This window comes from Panthera onca, chromosome A3, assembly GCF_046562875.1.
Source record: "Panthera onca isolate mPanOnc1 chromosome A3, mPanOnc1 haplotype 2, whole genome shotgun sequence".
Taxonomy (NCBI): domain Eukaryota; kingdom Metazoa; phylum Chordata; class Mammalia; order Carnivora; family Felidae; genus Panthera; species Panthera onca.
The window spans coordinates 125262539-125278358 of record NC_138341.1 but is presented as its reverse complement, the minus strand read 5'-3'; the positions used below and the strand labels follow the sequence as shown (position 1 = coordinate 125278358).

Genomic DNA, 15820 nt, shown 5'->3' with positions numbered 1-15820 from the left:
GGGTTAATGACTAGGGGGAAGGACTACTTTAGAAGGTGATCTAAGAAGATCCCTTAGAAGATGTGATATTTGAGCTGAAACCTCACTGATGAGAAGGAACCAGCTATGCAAAGATCTGGGGGAAGAGCGCTCCAGCAGAGAAGATAGAAAGTGGAAAGACCCTGGGCCGAAAATAAGCCTGGACCATTCAGGGAGCAGCAAGAAAGCCAGTGTGTCTGGAACAGAGAGAACGGAGGCTGGAGTGATAGGAGATGAAGGAGGGGAGGAGGGCAGATCCTGTGTTCTCTTGAAAGTTTAAGGGAGGAGCCCAGATTCCTTTTTAATTTACAAGAGAAGCCATTGGAAGTTTTTGAGCAAAGGAATGATGTGATCTGACTTCTACGTTGACAGGATCACTCTGGCTGTTGCCCGAAGACTCAACTAAAGAAGGGCAGGAGTGGGAACTGGGAGTCCAGTTCAGAGGCTCCTGCAGACCCCCACGTGAGAGGCGATGAACGCCTGGCTAGAGTGGTGGCAGGTATCCTATTCAAGATACGTTTTGGAAATAAAACCTACAGACCCCGTTGCTGAATTGGACGTTGCCTGGGACGTTGCATGGATGGAAACTGTCATGCATCGCTGGTGAGAGTACAGATGAGCAGAACCACTTTGGGAAATTGTTTGGTCATACATCCTAAAGCGGAACACGCACATACCTATCTTCCCAGCAATTCTACCCCCAAGTATGTGCCCTGCCAAAGCACTTGTATGAATAAGTAAGATTTAACACATTTGAATACACAATATCCTACTTCTCGTTATGCAATTTCTCGACACATTTCTAATTGCATCATTAATCGCTGTACTAGGTAAACCAGGTAATGCCCCAAAGAAATGGCTGCCCCTGGTCACCAAAAGACATTTACAAGAACGTTTCTAGTGGCATTATTCCTAAGAGCCTCAAATTGGGCTATTAACGAAATGCCCATTAACCATAAAACGGATAAATAAAATGGGCAAATAAAAAAATAAATGGATAAAAAACATAGCACAACATCTTTACAGTAGAAAACTATACAGCAGCGTGAATGAACAACCTATAATTCACAAACAATATAGACGAATGATCGCAAATGTAACCTTGAGCATAAGAAGCCAGACACAAGAGTACATACCACAAAACACTATTTAAATAAAGTAAGAACTAGTCAAAATCTATGTCAGCTCTTAGAACAAGGGTGGTAACTCTTGGTGTGGAGCAGTAGCGATGGCAAGGGGGAATGACAGGGGCTCTCGCGGCGCCGCTGACGTTTTGTTTCTTGATCTGGATGTCTGTTACACAGTTGTGTTCAGTATGTGAAAGTGTATGTTGAAATGTACCCTTGTGACATGTGGACTTGTCCGTATGTCTACTGTATTAGAGCCATGGTTCTCAACGTGGTAGTGTTGCCCATTAAGGAACGCCTGCAATGTTCAGAGACATGTTTGATCGTCACAACTGGAGAGGGGTGTTACTGAACATCAAGTGGGTAGATGCCACTTGTGCCATCCAGGCTTGCCCTAAGTCGGCCACACGTTCCCCATCTCCTCCCTGCACATCACATCTCCACACCCCCACACTGGGACATGAGGCGGGGAGATGTGGACTGACCCTGAGTGGGCCTGCCATCTGTCCACGATCCCGCTACCTCCTGGAGGAGGACACCAAACAGCCTATAGCGTCCCCCACAATCAAAAAAAAAAAAAAAAATCTGACCCCAAATGTCAAGAGTGCCCAGGTTGAGAAACTTACTAGAATGAGGAGTTTAACAGATACCTAGATTTTAGGACCGACCGGGTTCTAAGACTGACTGAAAGCAGGTGATGTCTTTATCAAGGTGGTGATGACTAACACAGAGGCATGTTCAGAAGGTGGAGCCAAAGAGTTCAGTTGGACCCGTTAGGTTGAGAAGACTGTCAGGCACCTAAGGAGCATGCGGAGTCAGCCCTTGAACATAGGAATCTGGAGTTCAGGGTAGAGGTTAAAGCTAGGGATATAAACCTGAGAGTCTTTAGTAGAGAGATACAAAGCTGTAGGGCTGGGCGAGATCACAGGGAATGAGTGTACACAGAGAAGTCCAAGGATTGAGTGCAAGGGCGTGCTGTCATCTAGAGGTCACAAAGAGGAAAATCCACCAGTGAGGTTGGGAGGAGACGCAGGAAGGGGTGACCCAGAAATTGAGTGAAGAAAAATTTCAGGAACAAGGGCATTACCAACTGTGTCGAACGAGCTGAGAGATGCGTAGGATGAGCACAGAGTGCCCATGGCACCTGGCTACAGGAAACGCATAGGTGGCTTTGAAAGGAAAGATTTCAGAGGTGTGCAAGTCAGGCTGGAAAGGGTTGCAGAGGGAATGGAAATTGAGGAAGTGGAGACCGTGAGTGGAGACTGTACTTTGGGAAGTTTTACTATGGGTGGGGGCGAGAGGTAGAGAAATGGAACTGTACTGAGAGAGAGAGAGAGAGAGAGGTTCAGAGGGGCTTTAAACAAGCCTTCTGAGGGAATGTCTGTATGCCCATGGGAATGGGTCATTTCTCAGTAAGAAATGGATGAGGTGGGGGGCACCTGGCTGGCCCAGTCGATAGAAGATACAACGCTTGATCTCGGTGTTGTAAGTTCAAGCCCCACGTTGGGTATAGAGATTATTCAAAAATAAAATCTTTAAAAAAATGGATGAGGTGGGTGTGAGTCCACCCAAAGGAATCTCAGGAGGACGCTCCCACTTGGTACTGGGAAGTTTGTACTTCCCCCAAACGCGCCCCCCCCCCCCCACTTTTTCTCCTCTCCCAGCATTTGCCCCAAGAGCCTACAGTCAAATCCCACTGTGGCCGCTCACTGGCTGTGGGACTTCAGGTGGGTTGTGTAATTCTGTGTGCCTCAGTTTCTTCATTTGTACAACGGGGGGAGGGGGGAGGGCAATAATACCTGTAAGGTAAGAGTAGTACCTGTCTGCTAGGGTTGTTGTAAGGATTAGCTGTGTCAACAAACATAAAGCACATGGAACCGTGTCTGGCAGAGTCAGTGTGCCCGGGGTAGCTACCACCATCATGTCTGTGATCCATATTTCACTTACCCCCCGCCTGACCTCGGCACACTGAGGTTTTGCCAGGTTCTCACTACTGGGACCATGCTGCAATCAATGTCCTTCTAGCTGCCGTTTTGTGCACATGCTGTGTGAGAGTTAGAGTAGGCCCATTTTTAGGTGTAATGGTTTGCGGTAGATTACCCTGTAAGAAGACAGTTCCACCTGCATGGGAAGAATCTCTTGCTCATGTTTCCAGATTCAATTCAAGTTCAGACGTCATCTTGGCTGAGGAACGTTCCCCGCCTTCAACCACAACATACAGAATCACAGAGATGCACCATTATTCTGGAATAAAGGACCACACGTGGCACACTCTCCAAGGGTGATCCCACCCCCACCCCGCAAAGAATCATCCTGGTAACTGAGTGGGACTCTCTGGGGACAGAGCCTGGAGTCTGCATTTTAAGCAAGTCCTGAGGGCACTCATGGCCCTGCAGCTGGAGGACCCTGAGAGGTCCTTGAGGAGAGAAACATAGTCCAACTCATCTCTCCTTCCCCAGGGCCCGGCACACAGCCTGGCTCCATGCAGGGGCTCAATAAATGTTTGATGAATGAATAATAGGTTGGCCATTTCCCCAGCTGTAAAATAGGAGTAATCACATTATATCTTCTTAATAGGAAGGACGAATGTTAATATTTATGAAGTGCTTAGAACACTACCTGGCACACAGGAGGCGCCCTATCCGTTACATACACACATGCACGCATACATACGTAAAGAAATCTGCTCCTCAAGGTTAAAGAATTCAAGTTTATTAAAAATATTCCCACAAAAGAGGAGGGTGGGAAGAGAGGGGCCCAGCCCACCTCACCTCCTCCTTGTCCTCCAGAACAGACCCACCAGTTTGTATCCGGCAAACTGGCTCCTTCCCCATTGGGATGGTCCCCAGAGGACCCACTCTGCAGTGCTGAAGCAGGATGGGGAGCCCTAATCCTCGGGGCACTGCAGGAGGTCAAAGGTCACGTAGCCCACTTGGTCCACCTGGTTCACCTCGTTCCAAGAACTCACACGCCAATAGAAGCGGTCCTGGCAGAAGTAAGCTTTCTCTGCAGGGGAAAGACAAGCCCAAGAGGGGTGATTCCAACCCTCCCACAAACACACACAGAGACAGGAGCAAGATGTCTACAATCGCCCCTCTTGCCCTTTCTAGATCTTTCATACGACGCCTCCATCTCCCCCACAGAGATGCCGGAGGGCAGAACACCTCCACGTCCAAAGCACCTTGGACACAGAGCCTGGCACACAGCACGTGCTCAGAACAATTCACTCAACGTTCATTCATTCACTCGTTCATTCATTTCATCAAATATTTATAGCGCTAAGCACTGTTATACAGCAGAGAGAAAAACTGCAGGCCTGATCTCAGTTCTGCTGCTGTTTACACCCTAGTGGGGTAAGAGAGATGATTAACAAGCAAACACTTAATAAATGAGACTGTGGCAACGTAGAAAGCTATGAAGGAAATAAAAGCAAGTCAGTGAATACAGAACAAGGGTCAGAGACGGCCTCTTTGAAAAGGTAGCCTAAGTACTGAGACCCGAAGGGCAAAAGGGAGGCAGCCCAGTGACACTCTGAGGGAAAACCTCCAGGCAGAGGGACCAGCTGGCACAAAGGCCCTAAGCTTGGTGTGACCTTGACTTTGCTGTGTTTAGAGCAGCCAGAGGCCGGTGTGGGTGGTGTGGAGCAGAGGAAATGACAGGAGAGTGTTGGGAGGGTCTGAGGAGCAGATCAGATCCCCATAGTTTTCTTTTGTTTGTTTGTTTTTACCTTGGAATGGGTCTGGAGTCTCCCCCCAAGACCATGGCCCTCTACTCCTAACCACTCCCTACTCCTAGAGAATATCGTAATGGTATTGAGCAACCAGTATGGCTTGAACCAGGGTGTTTGCAAGGGAGATGGTGAGAAGTGAACATTTTGGTAGTGGAGTCAACAGAACTTCTCAGCTGATTGCATGTGAGTGGTGCGAAAGACAAGGAAAACCCCAGCTAGCGTCCCCATTTTACAGATGAGGAAACAGGTTCTGTGAGCAGCAGTGACTTGCCCAAAGACGCAGAGAAATGAAGTGCCTTTTTTATCACTGTATCTCCAGTGTCAACGGAATGCCTGGCATATTATAACACTTGATAAATATTGTCTAATAGAGGAATGAGCCTCCATGCAAACCACTGTTCTGTACTGGGGGGGGGGGGTGGGGGGAGGCGGTAAACCTCCAGCTGGGAGGTGGGGTGGGTAGGAAATCTGGGGGGTGGGTGGGTAGGAAATCTGGGTTCTAATTCTGTGTCCCTTTATGATCTGGGAAAGGTCCCTGCCTCTATGGGGAATGTACCTGTGCTGGAGCATTTGCCTCAGTCTCCAGGGGATTTTTTTTCTCCCTCAGAATTTGACTAATCACTGAGGCAGGCAAGTGTGGGAAGTGTCCCGAGGAGGGACCTGACCCCCATCAGCAGCCCTCACCTTGGTACTGAAAGATGTCGTGCGTGTTCAAGGGCACGCCGGGGAACATCTGATCCACCTGGCCGGCGCTCTTGGGATCCACGGTCTGCGTCTTCACGTCCAACCTGCAGGAAGGCGGTGAAGAGACAGGTGCTGAGCCGGAGGGCGGGCGGACGGCGCCCGGGGTCCCCCTGCCGGCGGTCGCCGAGCCTCTCACCTCCAGAAGCGCTGCCTGCTGAAGAGCAGCACCTTACCCCCGCTGCGCGGGAGGGCCCCAGTGATTTGGGCCACCTCCGGGTCCAGGCCCAGCTTGTCCAGACTCCTCGGGCCGAGCACCGACGCGCCTGTGTACACCCACACCTGGCGCCCTGCGGGGGAGGAGAGCCACATCGGTCTGGGGGCAGGGAGTGGTCACACATTGTCCTTGAATGTCAAGAGGAAGAACCCAGCGAGGCCTTTCCGCGCCCGACCTGCCGGCAATCTGGGTGCCCAAGGAGCAGAACCCACCGCTCGGTCGGACGGCGCACGAGGACGGTGAAGAGCTGCTCAATTGCACCCGCCAGAAGGGGGCGCCTGTTCCTAATCCGCATAAAATGTTTCACGGATTTTACTCGATCTGCCGGTCTTCCTAGATCCGCAAGGATGAGGAGGGCGGGGGCGGGGGAGGAGAAAGGAGGAAACTAACCAGAGAAGAAGAAAGTCTTCTTGGTCAGCGGGTCCTCAAAGGCGGAGTCCAGCTTGCGGGGCAACGCAGGCCACTTGCTGGTGATAAGGAAGGGGCCCCGCACCCGGCGTCCTGGGTTCTCAGAGAACTGCCAGTACTTCCTGGGAATGAGAGAAGGGACCAGGGGGCCACTGAACTTTGAACCGAAGGCCAGTGGGTGGAGAGGAGCAGGCAGGGCCCTCCTCTGAGTCCCCTCCCCCAGCCACATATCCCTGCCCCCTCACCCATCCTTGAAGAGATGCAGAAGATTCCCGATCTCCGCAACAGCGTCGAAAATGTTCACGTTGCATACATCTTCTGCTGGATCCAAAGACACTGTAGGGGCCTCAGAAGGGCCAGCAGTGGGCGGACCCGTGGGGCCAGCTGAAGGGGGGCCTGTGGGGCCAGCAGTGGGGCGCTCTGGGGGGCGGGTGGTGGGAGGCCCCGTAGCGCAGACCGTGGGCTGGGATTCAGGTGTGGTGGTGGTTGGAGGCCGTGGTTCAGGTTCAGGGCGAGGACCTAAAGAGAGACACTGGATGAGACCTATTGCTACATACACCTGTGCTGGTGGAACGAATGTTCCCCAAAACGCATCAGTGAGGCCCCTGGCACTCACTGTCTTCACTTTAGATGTTGGAGCCTACCTTCCCCCAATCACAGGCTGGCTTTTTTTTCATACATTCACCTTCCATTCCGATCATGCTTATCTAATCCCTGGGCTATGTCAGGTCCGGGCCAGGCCCTATGAACACAAGACATGCAGGAGCTCTCCCCCTCTCCAGGCTAGTGGGAAAGAACTGGGTTTTGAGCACTCAAACTGAGTGGCAAACTTAGTGCTAAGAGCTTTATAAAATTACATTAGCTCATTTGACTAAAAAAAAAAAAAATCAAATAGATTCTTTAATATTCCCATTTTTAAAATGAGGGAATAATACTAATGATCATAGTGATGATAACAATACAAATATTAAACACTTACACGGTGCTTACTATATGTCAGACAATATTGGAACTCACTTAAACCTCCTCACAACCCGATGAGGCAGGTAACATTATTAGCCCCATTTCACAGGTGAGAAAATTGAGGGGTGAAGTCACGTACCACAGGTCACCTAGCCTGGAAGTGGCTGCACTGGCTTTTGAGCCCACATCTGTCTCACTCTAGAATCTGGGCTCTTTATCATCTTCTCCAAGCACTGACCCGACAGCAATTGGACCCACTGACCCCAGGCTCTTCCGCAGATAAATGTTGAGGGGTCCCCACTTCGCTGATCCCCATTTCCCCATTCTCGGTACAAGAGCAAAGGCACCGCCCTTCCTTCCATCCCTGCCCAATAACCTCACCGTACAGATGCTGGATGCCTTTCACGTCGTCCTCATGCAGGGGGGGGCCCTCCGTGAAGCTGTACATGGGGTACATGAGTGCCTCTGGCACCGATGAGTGATCTAAACCCAGAGCATGGCCGAATTCATGGGCTGCCACAAGGAACAAGCTGTATCCTGGAGGGAAAAGGGACCTTGAGATGTGAGCCCAGCCGAGCTCCCAGCCCTGGCCATCCCTCCCCCAACACTGCTGCCCTCAACCTTGGAACCCTGACCACCTTGGTCCGGGCAGAAGCCCCACTTCTTGTCTCTGTCGAAGTTCGAGGTGGTGGCACACCAGAGGTGCCCATCTCCGCGGCCCTCCCTGGTGCATGCTGAGTACTCCTTGCCCAGGAAGATGAAGGGAAAGACACACAGCTCCCCAGCGGAGTTGCCACCGGTCACTGTAGAGTCAGCTGGAGAGACAAAGGGTGCTGGGTGAACCAGGTGAGTGGGCCCAATAAGGGGCCAGAGGCTGGTGGAAGAGGAGCTAGATAATCCTGGTGTCCTATTTTATTTACTTACTAATTTATTTATGAGAGAGAGAGAGAGAGAGAACGCGCGCGCGCACGAGTGGGGGAGGGGCAGAGGGGGCGGGAGAGGGAGTGTGAGAGAGAGAGTGAATCTTAAGCAAGCTCCATGCCCAGCTGGGGGTTGGAGTCCACGGGGTTCCATCCCAGGACCCTGGGATCATGACCTGAGACAAAATGAAGTCGGCTGCTCAGCCGACTGAGTAACCCGGGCGCGCCCCCTGGTGTCCTTTTTATAAAAGCCTAGGGTGCTGGGGGCACAGCTGAGACCCGGCTAGGCTGGTGGGCAGGGCCTGGGGACCTGAGACTAAGGGAGAGGAAGCTGTCTGGGCTGAAAGGCCAAGGCACAGGGATGCGGCGGGGCGGGGGCAAGTGGAAGTCAGGGGGAGGGGCTGTGATCGCGGGCGGAGACACGGTGATCCTGAGGACCAACGAAGAGTGGAGAGACACGCTGATGGGTGGGGGAGCCACGTTTCGGGGACCAGGGCGGAACGAGGGGGCGAGGCTGAGTCTGGTAGGCGGGGCAGAGGTACCTCGGGTTGGGCAGAACCCATAGAGCTTGTCCTGGTCGTAGTTGGCCGTAGTGGCGCACCAGCGGTAGCCGTCTGAGCGACCCTCGGTGGTGCAGGCGGAGTAGGAGCGGCCCTCGAAGGTGAACGGAAACACGCAGGGCTTGCCTTCTCCATTGCCGTCCCAGGTGTAGAGTCCTGAGGAAGCCCATACAATTACGGGGAGGGGAGGACGGGGGGGGGGGGCGGGGGGAGGACGTCGCGAGTTTATTGACCCACAGACCATCGGTTGTACTCCATTCCTCCTCTCCCCGTTTCACAGGTGAGAAACTGGGCCCAGAAAACAGGAGGGTCACTTGCAGGCCACACAGCGCTAGTGGCCGAGCCGGGATTAAAACCTAGGACCCTCGAGGGTGGTGGGAGCCCCTCACCCCCGTCGCGACCCCGCACTCACTCTCGCTGGGGCAGAAGCCGAACCGGCGGTCGGTGTCGTAGTCGGCGGTGGTGCTGCACCAGAGCATGTCGTCGGAGCGGCCGTCCGTGGTGCAGGCCGAGTAGGAGCGGCCCTCGAAGGTGAAAGGGAAGTGGCAGGCGGCGCCACCTGCGTTTCCGAAGTAGGTGGGAACCACTGCAGGAGAAGGGGCACCGGGTCAGGGCGGCTGGCGATGGGCGTGAGAAGAGAAGGGAATGCGAGCCGGGGCGGCTCGGGATCTCACCTACGCCCTTGCCCAGAGACCACAATTCCTCATCGTCGAAGTGGGCGTCTCCCTGAATGCCTGGGCCGGGAGGAAAGGCGTGTGCCAGGAGCCCGTGTTTCCCATCGAAGGGGTACCCATCTCCGTGCTCTAGAGAAGCAGGTGCAGGAGGAGGGGGTTGGCCGAGAGCAGTCGTGCAGACCGTGCGCTGCCCTGAGCGTGGGCTGAGGTCCCGCCTACAGCAGCTGTCCGAGCCCTGCGTCCCCGCGCTGCGCCGTGTCGGGCAGGAGGGGGCGCATAAAGCCAGGGGCGGCCAGGGCTGCAGGGACAGGCGAGACCAAGCGGGGTCCAGTGCCCGCTCTCCTCTCTCCGCGGCCCTCCCTCCGCTGTCCCCGTCCGAGACCCTCCCGGCCTCCCTCTTCTCGCTTTCTCACCCCTGACACCAAACTGGATGACGATGTCTGCCTCGAAGCCGTACACGCGCGTGAAGGTGAGCGGCGTCACTGCGCTCCAGGCCGCGAAGGCGCGGGCAAAGGCGTCGTCGATCACGTCGCGCGGCAAGTCTTCCGAGTAGTTTTGGATCCTACAGGTGAAAGGCGAGAGGGTAGAGGTCCGAAGTGAGTCCGGAGCCGGGGCGGTAGCGACACCCGGTGTCTCAGCGACTTCAGGAAGCACGATGTTCCCTGCGTTCCACATTTTCACCTACAAGGTACTTTCAGACGCATTTTTCTCTTGGGACACTCACAGGGGCCCTAGCAGGAAGACTCAGATTGCGAGGCCCACTTCCCTGAGGGGGAAACAGAGGGCTCAGAGGCGGAGCCACCTGCCCCAGGCTGCACATCGAAACCTAGGGGTCTGTCTGAGGGACGAATTCGCCGCCGCCGGCCGGGGGTCTGGCCCTCCCGTCCCCCTCCCCCGCCTTCTCGGGGGCCCTGCCGCGCACCAGTACGTGATGTTGTGGTGATGCCACTTGAGGTCGCCCTCAAAGGTCTGGAATTGGCCCAGGTCTGGGACGCCGCAGCGTGGGGTTCGTATGGCCTCCAGGGTGGTTCTGTCCAGTTCGCCAGTCTCAGGCAGAGCCAGGCGCCTCTGGAGAAGCCGCAGTCCCCGACTCAAGGACTGCTGGTCGTTGCTCATCTCTGCCACATGAGTATAGCCATAGCGAAACAGATATTCCTGTGGATGGAAGGGCAGAGATACTCCAGAGCCCTCTTACCCGGCCCTAACGGGCCAGGATTCCATCCTCCAGGCACTCGGGGACTATCAGCTCTCCAGGACTTGGTACCCTGTGCTTATGCCCACCCACTAACTCCCTCCCCTGTAGACATCCTCATCTCCTTCCCACCCCTGCATGCCCCTGGCCCAGCCTACCTCAGGGCCTCCTAGCCTTTACCCCTGTTCACCCCACTCCAGAACCCTCCAAAGCATCATCACCCCCATCATGTCCCATTACCCACCTAGGAAACCCTTATTAGCCATTCCTGGCCATCACCCATCCAGAGCCTCCACAGGACCCCTGAGGGCCTGATCCCAGATACCTCTGTCCTCCAGGCATGACCATCACCCTCAACTTGCCCGATAGAATCTCCTCTGAAGCCTCACGCCCTCCCTGAGACTCCTGGCCAGCCCTCCCTAACTACATGCAGGGGTATTAGCCTACCTCTGCCAGCTGCCTGTCAGTGAGATTAGTTCGCACGTCTCCTGGGAAGACCACAACGGTGGGCTTGCCTGGTCTGGGAGCGGCGGTGCAGCAGCCCAGCACCAGGAGCGCCAGGACCAGGGGCTGCCTGGGGCTCATGGTGAGGGTGGCGGTGTCTAGGTGCAGCTGTCCTTGTGGGGGCTTTAAGCAGGCGCTATTAACTGAATCAGTAACCCCGCCCCTCCCTGCCAGGCGGGGGCTGACTCAGGGGATGAGGTGTGTTTGGGGGGGGGCAGCCCCAGCATGAGCAGGCAAAGGGCTTACACCACCTCCTCCTGTCCCCACTGCCCACAGTCCCATTGCCAAGTCAGGCAGGACCCCAGACCCACAGGAAACCACAGGCCCGCAGGGGAAGGGTTGGGTTTTGCAAAATGCAGAGCTTAGGAGAACTGAATGAAAGCAAGGAAGGGAGGCTGGAGGGCTCCCTGAGCTCTGTGCCTGAAGGCCCCAAGCGGTCAGCCTAAGGGAAGGGGATGAAAGATTCCCCAGGCCTCTTCCTGAACCCAGAGATTTCCCCCTTCCCAGTCACACCCCATCTATGGGCCCCTCCCCACACTGCTAGGCTCTGTCCTCTCCTCCCTTGAAGCCTTTCTCAAGGGGGACGGTGGGGGGCTTCCTCTCCCTGCCTCACCTAGGGATGGAAGGAGCAGCAGGAATTGGGGAATTGCGGGATTCCCCCAGGGCACCCCCTCCCCCCCCCCCCCCCGCCGTCTTCCACAGGCTGAGTCTTTCAGGACAGTAAAGGGGGAAGTTTAGGGCATCTGGAAGCCAGCACACAGGCCTCACTCTCTTCCTTCAGGGCCTAGGGCAAATGTCCTACCACTCTGAATTTGTTTCCTCAGCTATAAAAAAGGACCCTTTGGGGGCCCCTGGGTGGCTCAGTCAGTTAAGCATCCGACTTCAGCTCAGGTCACGATCTCACGGTCCGTGAGTTCGAGCCCCGCGTCAGGCTCTGGGCTGATGGCTCAGAGCCTGGAGCCTGCTTCCGATTCTGTGTCTCCCTCTCTCTCTGCCCCTCCCCCGTTCATGCTCTGTCTCTCTCTGTCCCAAAAATAAATAAACGTTAAAAAAAAATAAAAAATAAAAATAAAAAAAATAAAATTAAATAAATAAATAAATAAATAAAATAAAATAAAAAATAATTAAATTGATGGAGGATAAAATGAGATCAAATACCTACAGTGCTTACTCCAGTGTATGGTGCAATTTCTCAAGAATGGCCATGGTTGCTTTTAATGACCTGGGCGAAGATGGTGATTCCAACTTGGAATCAGGAGACTCCAAGGGTCTTGGGTTCTAATCTGAGCTACAACAAATGTCTTCTTCTCTCTGGGTTTTGGATTCTTCAACTACAAAATGGTGGAGAGGGGACGATCTTGGGGAAACTTCAGTTCTCCAGCCCTTCTCCAGGAGCCCAAGCTGTAGCCCCGGTTATCACCCCTGTGCCTCCCTCCCTCTCTTCTTCCCAGCCAGCCCTGGTGGGGAAGGATCTGTGTTTGCCTTCTGGGAGGAATCCCTTGGGAAGGGCAACGCTAGCCATCCAATAAGCTGGATTTAAAGGGCTCACTACGTGCCACGCACTTTCTGTGCTTATCGAATAAATGAATCTTCGAGATGAGGACATTTCGCTTCCCTTCTAGAAAAGCTGAAGCTCTAGAGTTCACTAATTAATGGGCATCCACTTTAGATCTGGTGTTCAGTCCCCGCTCTGCCATTTCCCAGTTGTGTCACCTTGGGCAAGTCACTTCACCTCCAAGCCATAATAATAATAATATATTTCTTGAGATTCACTGCGTAGACTACTGTGAGAAGTTGCTTATAAGCATCTCATTCCACCACCTGCGAGGTAGATTTAACGAGTACCCTCTCCTATTTTTAGAGGAGGACAATGAGGCTCAGAGCAGTTAAGGAACTCACCTATGACCACACAGAGAGTTAATTCGAAGAACCAGGATTCAAGCCTAAGGCTGCCTGGTTCTGAAGTCTTTCATATTTACCACCATTTACAGGGAACCAACATGGCCAGGGGAGGCAGGGAGGAAGAAGAGACCTCAAACCCGGCACCTTCTCCCCTAATTCCCTGCACCCACAGAAGAACAGGGAGCAGGCTCACGCCTTTGGGGAACCAGAGGCTAGGACAGGGGACCCAGGGGAACTATATTACAGATTTGAGAGTTCAAGGTCATTGAGCAATATCATTTTAGAGATGGAAACAAAGAGACCCTCCAATCCAGGGGTCTTCACCTGGTGGCAGACACAAGCTTTAGGCGAATCCACGAACCACCCCCAACTTACCATCAATTGTACAAAATATGTCATATCTATGTATGTATGTTACGTTTCTCAAATTTATTTATTTATTGACATTTGGGGCCCAATAATTCTTTGTTTTGAGGGTCTGTCCCGTGCATCGTGGGATGTTTCATAGCCTCCTCAGCCTCTACCCACTAGATGCCAGTAGCACCTCCCCCTGCCAGTTGTGACAACCAGAAATGTTGCCAAACATTGCCAAATGTCCCCTGGGTGGGTGGGAGGGACAAAACCACTGCCAGTTGGTTCATCAGAACCACTGATGTACGTTGATTTTTTTTTTTATATAAAGAGTTCAAAACGTTTATCATATACTCAAACCGTTGATGATGATCCTCAAGGCTGTAAAGACCATTTACTCAAGTATTTGTTGAGTTTTTATGGGCCAAACATTGTGCTAAGAATTTGGGAATGCGGTAGTGACCAAGATAGCTTTGTCACTGTGGTAGTGGAACAGAGTCCAGTACGGGAGAAATTGAATGAATAAGTAATTACCAGAGAGACAACCGTCACAAGAGGGAAGTGTACCAATCTACTCCGACTACCTCCATTATGCAGATGAGGAAACCGCGGGCCCAGAGTAGAGAACTGACCTCTCTTAGGTACCAGAGCAAGCCGGGGACGGCATGGGTGGGACAGTAAGGAGTGGCAGCTATGAGCCTGCCCTCTGGAGCCAGGCTACTTAAGTTCCAATCTCAGCTCTGGCACCAGCTTGCTGTGTGATCTGGGTCATTGACATAACCTGTCAGTGCCTCAGTTTCCCCATCTGTAAAACAGGGGTGATCATAGTGCTTGCCTCATGGAGTTGTAGGGATCAAATGAGTTAACAGATACAAAGTCTCTGGCACATGGAATAAGTGCCTGCTGCTGCTTTAATTCTGATGGCCTCTAGGCAGCTGGCTGTTTTGACCAAATTGTGGGTGGGGGAAGGGGGGGGGACAGGAAGAGGGCACCTAGCCAGGAGCCTCTGGCTTGATTCCTGGAGTTAATCCAAACAAGACCCCTCCTTTTCTCACCCCCCTCCCAGCTTCCTCCTTTATCCCCTGGCTCCCCAGCCCCCATCAAGAGGAACTTGGAAGACCTTGGCTTTCAACACGGCAATGGCAGGAAGTGGTTCTGGTTACCACATCCCCTTCCCCACTTCCCTCAGCCCCTCCTTCCAATACCACAAGTTTAGCCAAGGCCCTGGGAGAGGAGGAGGCAGAGAGCAGGATATTCTTCCAGGTGGGCACCCCTTGACCCTGACCAGGGTCATAGCTTGGACTCTAAGCCCCTCCTTCAGGTGGAGACCCCGTAAGATGGGGAGGGGGCTGACCCCGGAGCCCTGAGTCACCAGCTGGATGACACAGCCCTGCGGGCTGCCCTTAGTAACACCAGGCCCCCAGACTGGGGTCAGCCTCACGAGGGGAGGAACCTCTCCCCTGATTTAGGATGGGGAATTCCAACCCTGTTCCTCCTGAACCTGCCAGAGAAGGGAGGGGCGGCCAGGCCTGAGATGCCCTGGCAGGAAATGAGAAAGACATTTCTGTCTGGGATGAAGCAGAAAGGTGTGGGTATACTGTAAGACACTGCCCCAGGGATAGAGCACCACCCAAGCACCCGCCCCCACCCACACTAGCCCCGGGTAGTGGCAATCACCAGGTCGATTCTCAGAGGCCTTAATAATAATCTCATGCCTCCCCCTTATCTCTATTTAGCTCCTCCAAAAGGAAGCCATATAGTGTAGACCTCAGAATCAGACCTCCCGGGTTCAAATTCCAGCTCCTACTACATCTGGCTGTGTGACCTTAGGCAAGTCACTTTGCCTGTCTGTGCCTCCATGGCCTCATCTGTAAAATGAGGGAGGACAGTCCTCACCCAAAAGGTTGTGGTGGGGATCAAGTGATAGTATACATTGCGAGTTTTCAGCACACAGTAGGTACACACACCAAAAATGTTAGCCATCATGATTCTGCTATTTTAATGCTCTCTCTGCTAAGAATTAGGATTCACAAACCTCTTTCACTGGTGAGGAACCCGTGAGGCACAGGGAGTTGCCAGGTCCCCACAACCAGCCAGGAGCAGGCCTGGGATTCGACCCAGACCTGGCACCAGCACCCTGTTCTTTCCACCACATTCGGCATGTGCTGCTAACCACCTCGGTGGGCAACCATTTCCACAGTCCATGCACAATCCACTTAACTCTTTCTCCAGCGCTGTCCCGTACCTTATTACCTCTGATTTGTATCCAACGGCGGAACTTCTTACCATTTTATTTGAGTCTGAGCTTTCACAGGAGGCAGAGACTGTGGCCCATTTTCAAGGTGGCAGACGCGAGGCCCAGAGACGTGCTTCAGGTTGCTCATGGTCACACAGCGGGTGAGTGACAGAGCTCCCGCCCAGCCCTTCTGACTCCAGATCCCGTGCTAAGATCAGGTCACTGGATCTGACAAGAAGGAAGTCAGTGGGGGAAGCAGCCTGGGGGCGGGGTGGGG

At 53.5% G+C, this 15820-nt stretch overlaps 1 protein-coding gene across 2 annotated transcripts; it reads right to left on the bottom strand.

Annotated features, from left to right (window-relative positions):
- Positions 1–3849: 3849 nt before the first annotated feature.
- MMP9 (matrix metallopeptidase 9) lies at positions 3850–15699 on the bottom strand. 2 transcript variants are annotated; one of them, XM_078444033.2, is made up of 13 exons: positions 15594–15699; positions 10281–10513; positions 9772–9920; positions 9359–9487; positions 9097–9270; positions 8667–8840; positions 7843–8019; positions 7586–7741; positions 6487–6760; positions 6224–6363; positions 5756–5906; positions 5560–5663; positions 3850–4151 (listed from the first exon to the last, which is right to left on the bottom strand). In XM_078444033.2, the coding sequence occupies exons 1-13, from the start codon at positions 15594–15596 to the stop codon at positions 4033–4035; spliced, it is 1983 nt and encodes a 660-aa protein (XP_078300159.1). In that variant the 5' UTR covers positions 15597–15699; the 3' UTR covers positions 3850–4032. The 2 variants fall into 2 exon arrangements, with proteins under 2 accessions (XP_078300159.1, XP_060475540.1); XM_060619557.3 differs by lacking the exon at positions 15594–15699 and adding an exon at positions 10998–12110.
- Between the last annotated feature and the right edge of the window lie 121 nt (positions 15700–15820).